This window comes from Gobius niger, assembly GCF_951799975.1.
Source record: "Gobius niger genome assembly, chromosome: 19".
NCBI lineage: Eukaryota > Metazoa > Chordata > Actinopteri > Gobiiformes > Gobiidae > Gobius > Gobius niger.
Window position 1 is genome coordinate 20,803,210 of NC_136870.1, and position 14,511 is coordinate 20,817,720.

The following is a 14,511-nucleotide window of genomic DNA, read 5'->3' on the forward strand; positions in this document are numbered from 1 at the left end:
CAAAGCCTGTATAAAACACTCCAATGTCATTAACAAACTAATTATTTCACAAAGCTATGTGAACTGCTATTTTAATGCATGTAATTTAATTAGTTAATCATCTCTGAATTAATGTGAGTAGAAGCGTCAACTTTGACAAGCCCGACTATAAAGACGAATATACAATTTGCATGTGGATCTTTTGAGCGGTAGCAAGAGTGTAAATAGAGATTAAAGGGATATTTCAGGATGTTTGACATAAGGCCTCATTTTCTAGTCATCCAGAGTGTTGTTGATTTCTGGAGGTATACAGTATATATATATTTTTTTTTTTTTATTCATGCAGTCCCTTATATTTTAAGAGTTTAGTGGTAGCACATGTCTATGGTAACTAGTAGCCTGCATTAAAAACAGTCTGGCCCAAGCACAGTGCACCTGAGGCAACACCAGATTACTGATATAAATGTCTGTATTGACTTTAATATATCACCATTTTGCATTTAAAATAACATATAAGCTATCTGAGCAGCATCAGCTTCCTGGTTGTAAGCTACGCAGCGGCGGAGTGATCTGCTAGGTTACCGAATCTAGTTTATTTACATGCGGCCGGCATTACTTCACGTGGAATTCACAAAGGAGCTTTCTACAAATCAGATATGGCAACGTTTGGAGGACGACCCCATGATTTTGAAGAGGTTTTTAATGCAGGCTACTAGTTACCATAGACATGCACTAGCCTAACACTAGCCTAGCACCACTAAACTTTTCAAATATAAGGAAAAATATATATCTCCAGAAAAATATATATCTCCAGAAACAACACTCTGGATAACTAGGAAATGTGGCCCTATGTCAAAAATCCCGAAATATCCCTTTAAATAGTTTGCTACAATATAGATATCAACAAGTACCAACAAGGTGTTGCTTGTTGCTACATTTGGTAAGTTGTCCCCATGGTGTTGTGGGTTGCTTGTTTCAGGAGGTGTAGCTGATTCAGTGACTCTCAAAGAAGCACATACTTCACCCACTTCAGTTTCAGGAATGTGGCTGTATCAGGAAGAACAATAAATAGGCTATATAAGCGATCAATGTGTCACAACTGAATTATCATTAATGAGATTTGTTGCTGGTTAAGCACCGCTCTCCATCCCTTCACTCTGACGTTTAACTGGAATGAAAAGCCCTGCCAAAACGTCATGGCCTAGAATTACTCCAGTTCCGTACAAGTTGCCAAAACGGCTTAATCCGATCAAATGGAGGTCATTGGTGTTGATCCATCTGTTTGTTCTGTCTGTTTGTGCGCCTCCTGCTGGTGACATGTAGCAAAACGGGCAGCACGGACGCAGCCTACGCCCTCCAAAACCTGGCCCTCCTCACACCGGAGCTCATCTTACCACCGGTCCTGGAGAAGTAAGTCATTTTGGAGACAGCTTAACAAATATATCAGTGCACAAATTTAGATTTTGAACACGTAGTAATCTGGAGTGGATTGTTTTGAATTGTTCAATCCAACCTTTCATCTTCACACCCATAACTCGACTTTGCTTTTGTATAATGTTGTGAACCAGGACATACGCAGCCATGGAGACACTGACAGAGCCCCACACGCTCACGGCCACGCTCAGCTGCATGATCGGCATGGCCCGGAGCCTCGTATCCGCCAACAACAGTTACCCAGAGGGCCGCGCTCACGTGGTCCCTCTCCTCATGGGCTCGCTGCCGGGTGTGGACCCCAACGACTTCAGCAAGTGCATGGTGCGTGAAGACGGCTTTTGGTATCAATAAATCAATAAAGGTTTATCTTATCTTATCTTATCGCTTATTTATTAGTTGTTAAACGTCTTATTCAGTAGAAGCTTGGGGGACTTCTTCTTCTTCTTGTTTTCCAGGCACAATATGTTGTATATTAAAGGGACTATACAGAGTTTAAAAATGTTAAAATTATGCATTTTCCTCCCCCTACATGTTCCAGCCATGTCGTAATGTGTAGAATGAGCTCAGACCTGTTCACCACAACTGCCTCTAAAATCCTGCACTGTCACTCAAAAAGGTGTTAATTCGGGTCCGATGTGCCGTCATGCACGAGATTAAAGGGATATTTCAGGATTTTTGACATAGGGCCTCATTTCCTTGTTATCCAGAGTGTTGCTGGTACCTGGAGATATTTTTTTTGTAATTCATGCAGTTCTTATGTTTGAAGAGTTTCGTGGCGCTAGGCTAATACAAGGTTAGCGCATTTCTATGGTATCAGCTAGCCTGCATTAAAAACAGTCTGACCCGCTCCACAGTGCACCTGAGGCAAATCACATATAACGCCAGACTAACCATATAAATGTCTGTGTCGATAGAATAATTTGAACCATTTTGCATTTAAAATACCTTATATTTGAGCAACATCTGCTCGTGTTTGTATAAGCTACGCAGCGGCGGAGTGATCTGCTAGAAAATAGTCCCTGAAAATGTGATCATTCATGTGATGCAAGGTCAGTTATATTCCAAAAAATATTTTATCGACACAGACATTTATATGGTTAGTCTGCTGTTATAAGTGATTTGAGACTGTATTTAATGCAGGCAAGCTGACATCGTAGAAATGCGCTAGCCTAGCACTAGCCTAGCGCCACGAAACTCTTCAAACATATGAACTGCATGAATTACAAAAAAAATATCTCCAGGTACCAGCAACACTCTGGATAACTAGGAATGCCCTATGTCAAAAATCCTGAAATATCCCTTTAATGTAGAAGCTGCAGTTACGCATAAGGCCTGAGGTGGCAGTAGTGAGTATAAAATCGCAAACTTGCGTCCAGCCCCTTTAAGCTGTAAAACATAGTAGTTTACACAGCCTGGGTCTTCTATCTTAGTCAACGAAGCCTATGCACTTTTAATACATTCTAATTTTCATTACAAATTGTCTGAATTATGTGCTACAGGATTGCATTGCCTACTTGTTAAATTAGTCCTTGTTAGTCCTATCAGTAAATGCGGGAATGGGAACTCTCAACACATTGGTACTGGTATTGGTTTTCCACAGAAGAAGGTTTAAATAGTGTAAGAGACAACTTGGCCATGGCACATTGATTAGTGCGTGACAGAAGGCTCCTGTTAGACTTTGTTATGCCAAGAAAAACAGTGTTTGGGGCTAGAAAATGATCTAACACAGTGAGTGTTTCTGGATGTTTGCAGATAACTTTCCAGTTCATCACCACCTTCACGACTCTGGTGCCTTTAGTCGACTGCTCCTCTGGTCCTTCCACGCACTCTGACCTCACCGAAGTAAGTCAAACTCTCACGCAACTACCCTAAAGGACTTTATGCAGCTACGCATGACACAGGTGCACCAAAAAATCCTGTTTTTATGTGTATGTATTGTAGAGAGAGTTTAGAGGATCCTACTGCTTTCTCCTCTGTTTAAATATCGTCATTGCCTGTTTTAAAACTTCTTAACACCACTTTGCCCAGAAACCACAGATGGAAATTACCACGGGGCTACAATCTAATCCAAAACATCTTCCCGCTTGATGTTATAAATGTTTCACCTTGTCACGAAATAAACAAAGCTATAACGCAGTGGCTTGTAGTCATTAATGAAGGTTAAGGTATGCTTCATTGTGCCCATAGGGGAATTTAAGACGCTGTTTCTATCCTCAATGGGAAAGCTACACCATTCAAAGTTTTACCCCAATGAAGGTATCAGTGAAATGAATTAGCGGTGAGTCACGTAGCATCGGCCTGGCCTTAAATTTATCGGCTGGAGGTCAATTGAGATTATCTGTAGAATGAAGCCATTGCTATGCCACACGACTGCCCTGTTTTATATACAGGCGCTGAAAACAATCACCACACATACTGGAGCGCAAGAAAGACTTGTCGCTTTCCCCTAATAATCCAGTTTGTTTAACACACAGGAATATATGACTTTGTAGACTTTTATTGAGTGAATGATCATACATGCGTTCCTGTAATCCAGTTATGCTTCCTCTGATGTGGCGGTGGCGATGGTGTGTTGGTTTCCCGGTGGGCCGCAGGGCTTTTGGGCCACCAAAAAAAAAAATATATATATTATAACAGACTCCCACAGAGCCTGGTCTGCTCTTTTGTCATGTAAATCTATCAAATAATGAATGATGTCAAAATAACCTTTTCGTCACACTTTTTATTCGTTGTGGCAGGGAGATACCATTTCACGTTGAACTAAGTCAGAGGGATGTTCTCTTTTTTTGGATTGGGCACCCACTGCAAAAAACATAAATCGGCGCCTATGTTAAGAAGGAAACAGAAAAGGGCCGGTGCGGAAAAAAAACGTTATCCAGGCATTACCGAAATCTAAAAGCGTCAAAATAGCACTGAAAATGAGATCTAAACGAAGATGAAGAAGCAACGAACACACAACAAAAAAGTTATGAAAAAGCAACAAGAAATGTGACAAATATCGAACAAAGATGCAATAAAATAGAGTCAAAAATGTCAAAAAGTTACACTGACCTTTGGCTGTAGGAAGCTTTTAGGTTTGGGTAAAGTCGAACTGGAGAAAATTTGCTCCGTTAAAGGGGGTTGTTAAAAAGCTAACAATGTAGAAAAAGTAGATAAATAATATATTTTTAATCTACATGATTAAAGGGACTATACGGAGTTTCAAAATGTTAAAATGAAGTATTTTCCTCCCCCTACATGTTCCAGCCATGTCCTAATGTGTAGAATGAGCCCAGACCTGTTCACCACAACTGCCTCTAAAATCCTGCACTGTCAAAAAGGTGTTGATCATGTCATGTCAAGTCATGCACGAGCTAAATATAGAAGCTGCAGTTACGCGCAAGACCTGAGGTGGCAGTAGTGAGTATAAAATGACCACTTGCATCTTGTCCCTTTAAGTGCTGACCGTGGAGATGTATCAGGCTCAGACTATGTGTGAAAAGAGAAAGTGTCATGAGCAGGAACTGATCCTACGACCTTTGACTCATAAAACTACCGCACTATGAGTTGAGCTAAAACTCCGTGGCCGTGTGGGCCGGACTAAATCATTAAACTCCCGAGCCAAAATGAGGTCCCAGCACGAAAAGGTCGGTTCAGGTGGGGGGTAAGGGGTTTTAACCTGCCTCAGCTCCTCTGCACACACTAGTTTAAGAATGAGTTTGTGAAAGCGGTTACTTCTTGTAAGATATCCAGCCCAATGAAAGACTTTGAGTGAATGTCATCCTTTTAGACAATCCATACCAGACAAACAGTCTCTTTATCTGCATGTCTTCACTAAAGCGTGTTTTTGTCAAACAATGCACTTATCTCCTGCCTATCAAGACAATGTATCACTTGAAGCAATGGGTGACACATTCCTGAATATCTGAATAACAATTTCTTATATAACTATGTCCAATTATGTCGATACCTGAGTCTATGGGAGAAGTGTTGTTATTTCATATGCCTTGTTTTTTGGAAAAGTATGGGGCATAATGAGACCATGCTACTTTGAAAATCCTCATTCCTTGTTTTAAATTCCCTCTCTGCAGATTGAGAAAGATCTTTGCTTCGCCTCGGTTGAATTTGAAGACTTCGTTCTGCAGTTTCTCGACAGGTAAAGCGCAAATAAACAAGTCGAACTGTCATTTAGTGAAACACCATGTTGTCAACGCCTTCATACGAGTCGTGTCTCTATCTGTTTGAATGTACTGGTCTGCATCGCTGCCTCTCACTGCAGACGCCTCCAGCTCCTGTTCATGATTGAAGATCTGTGTGTGCGTTTGACATTTTAGCAGCTGACAGGTGAAAATAAGCTCTGTGTACATACAGAAGCGGCAGCATAAATATGTGTTTAACACCTAGTTTAGGCATGATTTACTCCCGGGTTTAGAACTGGTCCCTAATTGAAGATCTGTGTGTCTGACATTTCCGCGGCTGACAGGTGCAACAAAGCTCTGTGTGTATACAGAAGGAACATCATATTTGTGGTTAGCACAAGCTGTAATTAAGCTCTGGTTTTGACTTGATTATTTAGATGTCCAGTGCTTGTTTAAATTGTATTGATGCCCGGTTTACAACTTTTTAACTGGCTCAGTCCTGGTTTTAAGGTTAAGGTGCTTTATTTGTCATCATACAACAACTGTCAACTATCGGCCAATCTAGTGCAGATAAAAGCCGATATTTCCAGGACTGAAAGTGATGGAGACTTCTCTTCTCTTCTTTGCATTAGAAAGAGCAAAGTCAGGGCTAAAATGGGTTCTCCGACTTCCTAGGCCTCAGGGGAACAGAGAAACATCGCAATGAAAGTTGGTTAGCTACAAGTTTGACCAAAGTTAGTTAGTTCCACTAGTTTGCATGCTGCATGTCATTTTGAAGCACAGTACCTGGAGAATTAAATCGCTGATTTTTGGCTAGCAACAGTATGCTAATGCTCATGGCAACTAATCAAAGCTGGGACAGAAACTACGATGGAATCACCTAAAGTAATAAAATAAAATTGGCCTCTGCTGGAGTGGCCAAGCAGTTGTATTTTTACAGGATAATAGACCAGACATTTGTAAATATTGGTCAAAAAGTTTGGCTGAGCTTATCGGCATCAGCCAGAAAAAATCCCCCAAAATCGGCATCAGCCTTAGAAAAAGCCATATTGACCGCCGATCGTCTCGGGTTAAGTATCTTTCCACCAACTAGAGTCAGCGATTCAAGTCTCACCTACTCTCCATGTGATGGCGGAAAAGGCATCTATCTTAAAAAGAGAGAGAAATAACTTTCTGTTTTTTTTCACAATGATAACTGGTTTGCTGTGGCAATAAATAACCCAACTAAGAACAGAAGAAACTAAAAAACTTGTTTGAAGCCAATTAATCCTAGTTAAAGGGGATGCGTGCAAAATCCACTTCTTTTGAGCTTGTAATAATATATATTATATAATTGTATAATATGGTGCTTTTTTTGCTGCATCCCTTTTGCGTTGGTCATGTCTTCTTCTACTGCTAAAGCGCCCCGATCTGTATTTCTTAGATTATGTTGCCTCACATCTGAATCTGTATCCTCTGCATTTTTTAGGCCATAAATTATCACCAGATACAGACTTCTTTCCATACACAGAAATCATTTCAAGTAGTAATTTGTAAAATATCAATACCGAAGTGCCCAAAAGCTTATAATCCACAATTATGCATGATGTGTCCACCTAAACACCTGAATAGGATTTGTTTTGCTTTAGTCCTGGACATTCAGAGCTCTCTTTACCTGGATGCAGATTGGTTTGTGCGGTTGACATTTTGCCGCTGTCAGCCATACAAAGCCGTGCGTATTTGCATGCTTTTGTGTGTAATGAGATTGCGTTGTGTGCTCGCTGCAGGTGTTTTGCGCTGATAGACAGTTCGACGCTGGAGCAGACTCGAGATGAGACCGAGACGGACACACAGACGCAGCTGGAGAGCCTGGTGGAGCTGGGCCTGTCCTCTACTGTCAGCACCATCCTCACTCAGTGCTCCATGGAAATATACAAGGTAATGCAACTAATATCGTGATTAGTAACAGAAGGACAAGTAGTGCTGCTGCAAAGGAACATTGTGTACTATAGCTGCTTACAACTATAGTTACAGGAGTACCACTGTCTTGTATTGGGCTACAGTTGTTGTATAATGACAAATGAAGCACCTTGATGTTAAAGATGCATTATGCAACTTTTTACGTGGAAAAAAAGGTTGATATTTGTGTGTATTTGACCTTGTAGTGACCCAGCAGCTGTATGAGTGGTCAGTATGGCGCATTTACTTTTGATCACAGTGGTTCCTAGGACGCTCCAGGATCAGTTGTTTGGAAGGTTTTCACGGCTTCTCTCACTAGAAACCCTACAAAAAAATGGATTTTGGACCATTGTAGAGACCACTGTGATGGAAAATAAAGGCGCCTGCTGACCACTCATACAGCCAGTGGGTCACTACAAGGTCAAACACACACAAACATAAACTTTTTTTTTTTTTGCATAAAAAGTTGCATATTGCACCTTTAACCTTATGGTTTTGTTTACAGCTAGTGACTTAGATTTTAGAAAATTACGCTACATTATTTGTCTTATTAAAGATAATGTTTCCTAATATCAAGCAAAAAATGTACTGCCTGGCCTCCCTAAAAAGGCACCGCCTGATTTGTATATTTCTTGACACAATCTGATGAAATAATTCCTGACAATTTACATAAAGGAATGTACATTGTTAAAATGGTTTAGGAAAATGAATGTAAATTAATGTCGCTTTTTTGTCACTGTGCAGCCATACTAGGATTACACATAACCAAGTGCTTGCATTATAAGCTTTAGTAGCAAGAAAAAAGAGATGATAGATGATGATAATATCAGTTAATCCTATTTTAGACAACAACGACTAACAAGTAAAGCTAATTCCTCTGTGTATCACCCATATTATGGACGTTTATATTTATCGGCTTTCTTTCTAGTTTATACAATGTCGCTAAAAAAGTACCACTCCACCGCGAACATCAGGGGAGCCTTTTCCCTCCTCCAAAACAAAAGAGCTCTCAAGTTAATTAATTCTCTGATCCTGGGGCTAGCTTTAACTCCCACCACATTTTCACTATAGTTAGTGGCATCGCTTAAAAAGTCCATTTAATTGGATGAGTGTCCTTGTCCCAGTATATGTGCGCGTAAAGAGAATGGACTATGAGAGGTTTAGGAGTTTACGCTTGAGCATATCAGCCAAAAAACACGCACATACTATGAATTATAAGCAGCGCTGATCATTCATATCCATATTTATACATTGTACAAATCATATCTTGCCCTTGTAATGAATTATTGATATGATGAACCTTGTTTTTTAGCTTAGAACAGATGTTATTTTTGTTTGTGCTATTTATTATTTAGTTGATATTCACCTTAATACTATTCTGTAGAGTGTTTTCTGAAGAAGTGGGTTGTACTTGGCAAACAACATCATCTCCTGCTTCAAGTCTGCAGTTTAGACCTGAACATGTCCTGAAATGTACATGTTTTTTGTTTTAGTTCAGCAATTTATATTTCATTGTCCGTTCAAATGTTAAAGGAGACATATCTGGCTGCTTCTTTCCTCTCTGAACATGACATTACACCCACAACAACAACAACACTTATTTGTCCAACACTGCACTCACTTCGCTGAACTCATAGACTCCCTAAAGCCAAAAATAGATTACCCAATTTGACTACATTGGATTTTCTATAAAGATTCACATACATCAGCTTCTCTTAAATGTGTGCGGTGCCTAATGGTGCATGAGCAATCCTCCGCTATATAGATGCAATACCCCAGGGTGCACTGACGCTTACAATGTCCTACTATGACCTGCTCTATCTTATGAAATATAGATATGGTTCGTTATTCGTACAGCATCAGGGGAGAAACGGTATGAATGCCTGTAAATTAAGTCAATGTCAAAATCCACAACAGTTGACAGTTGTCAAAGTTGTATTACTGGGTTGCATGCACAGTGGGTCCCAGGTTCAATTCCCAGGCTTGCTGAGGCTTTCCTATGTGAGATGTGAAGCTCTCCCTGGGTCTGCATTTTCCTCTGGGTGCCGCGGTTTCCCCGATCGGCGAACTGTCATGTCACACCTGGCTTCAGCTGTGATTAATATTGGCACACCACCCTTACCAGATGCTAATAACCCATTATTCTGGTCAAAATTTGGAAGCACAAGAGTCAAAGTAAACGAAAGGCAAAGTCATACACGGAAACATTATTATTTGCTGAAATCATATCAAATTAGGGTTACAATTAGGGTTATCAATTACTCCAGTCAGTTAGACTATTGAAACGGCCGGCTCACTGGCCTTTCTAAACGAGGTGTCAGACAACTGCAGTTTATCCAAAATGCTGCTGCTCGAGTCCTGACCAGAACCAGGAAATACGATCATATCAGTCCAGAATTTAAAATAGCTCTGCTCGTGTATAAGTCCCTTCATGGTCGGACACCAAAGTACATCTCTGATGTGTTAAAGCCATACAGTATGAACCACCTCGGGCTCTGAGATCCTCAGGGAGGGGGTCTCCTGGTGGTTCCCAGAGTCACCACCAAACACGGCGAGGCTGAAACACAACTTTACATCACATTTGTCGTTCCTAACCTCTGATCATAGCCCTAGCGCCTGATCCTAAACTTAACTGGTTAACAGATTAGGTCGCCTTCTGTGGCCAGGAAAATACATTCTGAATGTCATCAGGACTTTACTACATTTTACAAATGCTAGAAAAAATGAAATTGATTAATCTGACATGAAGTACATCACTTTTATTTGAAGACAGATATAGTGACGTACACGTTTGTCAATTAAAGAGGAGTAAGTTATTCGCTGACATATTTATAGTGGACTTGAGCCCCTGGGACACTTCAGCAAATCACAGTCCACAACGGAGTCATGTCAATAGTGCTTTGAAACGGCTTCTTCATTTGTGAGAACTATTGATCGCTGTATTGGTTTCTCAGCTAATGAACACTCCATAGCTCTTCTAATTATTTCCCTCTTTCTTTTTTTATATTTGTCTGTCGTCCGTTAGGTGGCGCTGCAGAAGATGTTTAATTTTGCCACCGCAAACATCTTCGAGACGTGCGTTTCCGGGCGGATGGTGGCCGACATGTGCCGAGCAGCTGCCAAGGTACAGCGTGTATTTGACAGCATAGAACTGATGTAACTTTTGTCACCACTTTAGAGAAATTTGTCACAGGCTTAGTGCCATTTATAGCCTAGATATCTTATTTATAATCCCAATAAGTTATACTGAAACACCACCAAAACAGGCAGGCTGTAAAAAGGTCCTGATTTTACTTGGTGCTGGTAAGCCAAGCACCAGCATCAGTAATGGCACCACTGCTTTCTAAACATGTGTTCTCCTTTAATCTCTTAACCCCCACCTGAGCCCAGCACATTTTCTCCAGTTTGGCATAATCCAGCTTAATAAAAGCTTCTTGAACAAAGCATCAAAACAGTGACATGAAAATACAACAAAAAAGAGTGAAAAATAAACAATAAACAAGTGACAAAAACGCAGTTGAAAAGACAACAAAGAAGCACCAAGAGAAAGAGAACCAAAAACATGTCGGCGGCTAAAATATGATGAAAAAATGATGAAAATGTGACAAAAACATGACAAAAATGTAGAATGAATAGACCGCTTCTGCTCACTCCTCCCCGGGAAATCATGGCGGATTTACAGACTCCTGCCCTGCTCTGATGGCGCATGTTCCTAAAAAGGGCAAAAGGGCGGGATCTTCACCACTCGGCCCTCGTAGGGCACGCAGTTCTATCGTAGCCACGCTATTAGCTCTAATGCTAATCAAAGTCCAGCCATCACTAGTATACGAGATTTCTAAAATGTTCCTTATGAAAACCAGCCTGGTTTCTTTAATCATAACTAACCCAGCGATATCACAGGAGCAATATCGAGCTGTAGAAAGTTAAAAAATTAGAAATCAGGCTTTACAGTTGCTTAGAACCAGTGTTAATTTCGTCGACTAAAATATTTAGTCTTCATTTTAGTCAAAGTGATGTTTTTGATGACTAAAATTGGACTGAAACAAAATGAAAAGGTTTTCATGAGACTAAAACTATGAAATAAAATGTCCAGATGTTTTAGTCGATTAAAATAAGACTAAATAAAAATGAAAAGGAGAGACTAAAATCATCCAAACTTCTATTGACCGTCTGAAAGAGCCTCATATCATGTAAATTCACTGCCAAAGGAACAGCTCTGAGTTTTGTTCATGTGGAGCAGCTCCATGAACCAGAGGAACAAGATTAAATATGATTATAATGAATATTATAAATGCAAAGTCGACTAAATTTGTCTTAAATTTAGTCGACTAAATTTACTTGCAATTTTAGTCGACTAAATCTCGACTAAAATGTAAATACATTTTCGTCAAAAGACTAAGACTAAAACTAAATTAAAATGTCAAAATGAACACTGCTTAGAACTTGTGTAAAGTGCAATGCTTTCTAATGGAAAACTAGCTTGTTTTGCCGCCCATATATGGAGGCACTACAGCAATGACAGCGCAACAAAAAAGTTACCATCAGTTTTCCATGTCTTAGTTTGAAATGAGGCTGGCCTATAGGCTGTAAGCGCCAGTCGAGAAGCTTTTAGATTTGAGTAAAGCCGAACTGGAGAAAATCCGCTCAGTTGAGGTGGGGGTTAAGAGGTTAATCACCCATTTGGCCAATTTCCATTCAACATTTCTAGCTTCTGCACCATTATGTCTTTTCCTCACGCACGCCTTAAACTTTGCTTACTCATTTGTTACATTAAACACAGTACGACAAAGTGCAAAAATCCACTTCCTCTCCCGCGCGTTCCTCATTATGTTCCATTATTGCAGCCGCTCGTATCATTTCAACGCGCCTTCTCTTTCATTATTTGTGCTCGCCGTCTCATCTCCTCCGTGTGTGTTTGCCTGTTGTTTGCAGTGTCATCCCGCCGAGTCGCTCCGTCTGTTCGTGCCTCACTGCTGCAGCAAAATCTTCCACATCACCGACAGTCAGTACCTCTGCTCCCGTCCTCTGTGCTTTCATGTCTGTGTGATCATAATGGCGCTAATGCAGAATAAACAGAAGCCGGGAAGTCGCGCTTGCACTGCTCAACACGACTTCACACACAAAAAACATTGTAATGAAATGTCTCATGATTGTGATGTGGTGTGGGGTGGGGCGGGGTGGGGGTGTTCTAAAAAAAAAAAAGGCGATGCAAGTTTATTTCTGGAGGATTTCATACACAAAGTAAGCCAAGTGCGTCATAGGAGAAGCAGGAAGTGTGAAAAGTTCATACAACTGCCATTAAAACAAACTAAAAAAGAATAACATGATTAAAAGTGGGATTTTTAGAGCTTTTTACCATGTTACAATGTTAAACAAACATCAGTGTTCCGATCTCTTGCTAAGCTTAATCCTCTCATTGCAAATTAAAATCACGAGTCGCTATAGCTTCTGTATTGAAACAGCTGTGCAGCAAAGGAGAGCAAGAGGAGGGGCTTATGGGAGATTGCGTGAAAACCAGGAAGTAAAGAAGAAGTTGTTTCAGCTGTTTTATATCAAAAATTGCACTTTTTAACCTCTTAGCCCCCGCCTTGACCAGGTCTGTTTTCTCCAGTTCAGATTTAGGGCTGGTGTAGCGCCTCATTTGAAAGCTAAGACCTACAAAACTCATCTGAACGGATCTTTTTCCTTGTGTTGTTGTCACTTTTGAAAAAAATGTTGTGTGTTTTGTCTCTTTTTGTGTTTTGTCGGGTTTTCAGACGCTTTTTTGACACTTTTGTTGTTTTTTGACACTTTTTTGTCACTCTTGTCGTGTTTTCTTATAGGTTTTTTTTGTTTTTTGTTGTGTTTTTGATGTTTTTTTATTGCTTTTTATATTTTTTTCATTGCTTTATTTGTGCTTTGTCACTTGTGGCTATTTGATCACTTTTTTGTCATGTTTTTTGTCTATTTTTTCTGTGTTTTGATGTTTTTATATTGTTTTTTTTGTGCTTTTTTGTCACTTTTTTTGTTGTTTATTTTTATTCTTTTATTTTAACACTTTTTTTTGGTTCTCGGTTCAGGTGGGGGTTAAGAGATTAAAGCTACATTATGCGACTTTATTATGCAGAAAAAAACCTTGATATTTGCGTGTATTTGACCTTTTAGTGACCCAGGGGTGTATGGGTGGTTTGCTTTACTTTCCATCACGGCAGCCTCTACAACACTTCAGGATCAATTGTTTTGTAGGTTGTCTGATCAGCAGTAAAAACCTACCAGAAACCCTACAAACAATTGATCCTGGAGCATCATAGAGGCCATTGTGGAAAGTAAAGGCGCATTGCAAACCACCCATACAGCCACTGGGTCACTAGAAGTTCAAATCCGCACTATTCTCTTCTAGATTGCGTGGTACATTTGTGATATACTTCTACTGAGAATGTCTTCAGTTTCCCCACATTTGCCGTTCATAGTTTTGTGTAGAATTAACGGCACCGCGGAGTCACGCTGAGCAATATTTAACAAGAATTAGGCAGACTTCAAACAACAAATTACAAAGTCAAATGAGAGCGGGATCTGGAGGTGCCGTGTTTACTATCAGAGACGTTTTTGAGCGATGGAGTCTTAATAATCTCAGTTTGAAGCCGCTTTGTAGTCCACATGAAGCAGCCATTTGCCAAATGTTTGTCCAACTGTTTGTTAATCACTCATAATCAAATCCAACACGCCCCGTTTTCAGAGGCACTTGTTGTTTTGAGGAGGAGGGACGCGCAAATGTTGAGGTTTAATTACCAAATGACCCAGCTGGTAATGGCTGTACAATTACATTTGAAAGCCTGTGATTTATGCTCCTTTTTGCCATTTGAAGAGAAGAAAAATGAATATTATCGTGGGCTATGAACAATTTGTCATTTCCTAAGTGTATTTCACCTTATACATAAAGGGAGACGCATTATGGATACCTGTTAAATTCAGAAGTACCACACAGGGCAGAAGATGTGATCCTGTAAGTTGTTCTTAACCTCTTAACCTCCGCCTTAACTGAGCGCATTATCTCCAGTGCGGC

The 14,511-nt window shown here is 40.1% G+C and overlaps 1 protein-coding gene across 1 annotated transcript in view; it reads left to right on the forward strand.

Moving 5' to 3' along the window:
• The window catches only part of LOC306978364 (proteasome activator complex subunit 4B-like), a gene marked incomplete at its 5' end in the record, with an annotated part of 102,309 nt that overhangs the window by 22,002 nt on the left and 65,796 nt on the right, over positions 1–14,511 (forward strand). The window contains 7 exons of the mRNA XM_079576887.1: positions 1,303–1,389; positions 1,548–1,734; positions 3,166–3,255; positions 5,484–5,548; positions 7,298–7,448; positions 10,495–10,593; positions 12,402–12,471. Coding sequence (XP_079433013.1) covers positions 1,303–1,389; positions 1,548–1,734; positions 3,166–3,255; positions 5,484–5,548; positions 7,298–7,448; positions 10,495–10,593; positions 12,402–12,471 — 749 coding nt within the window. The remainder of the gene's footprint in view (positions 1–1,302; positions 1,390–1,547; positions 1,735–3,165; positions 3,256–5,483; positions 5,549–7,297; positions 7,449–10,494; positions 10,594–12,401; positions 12,472–14,511) is intronic.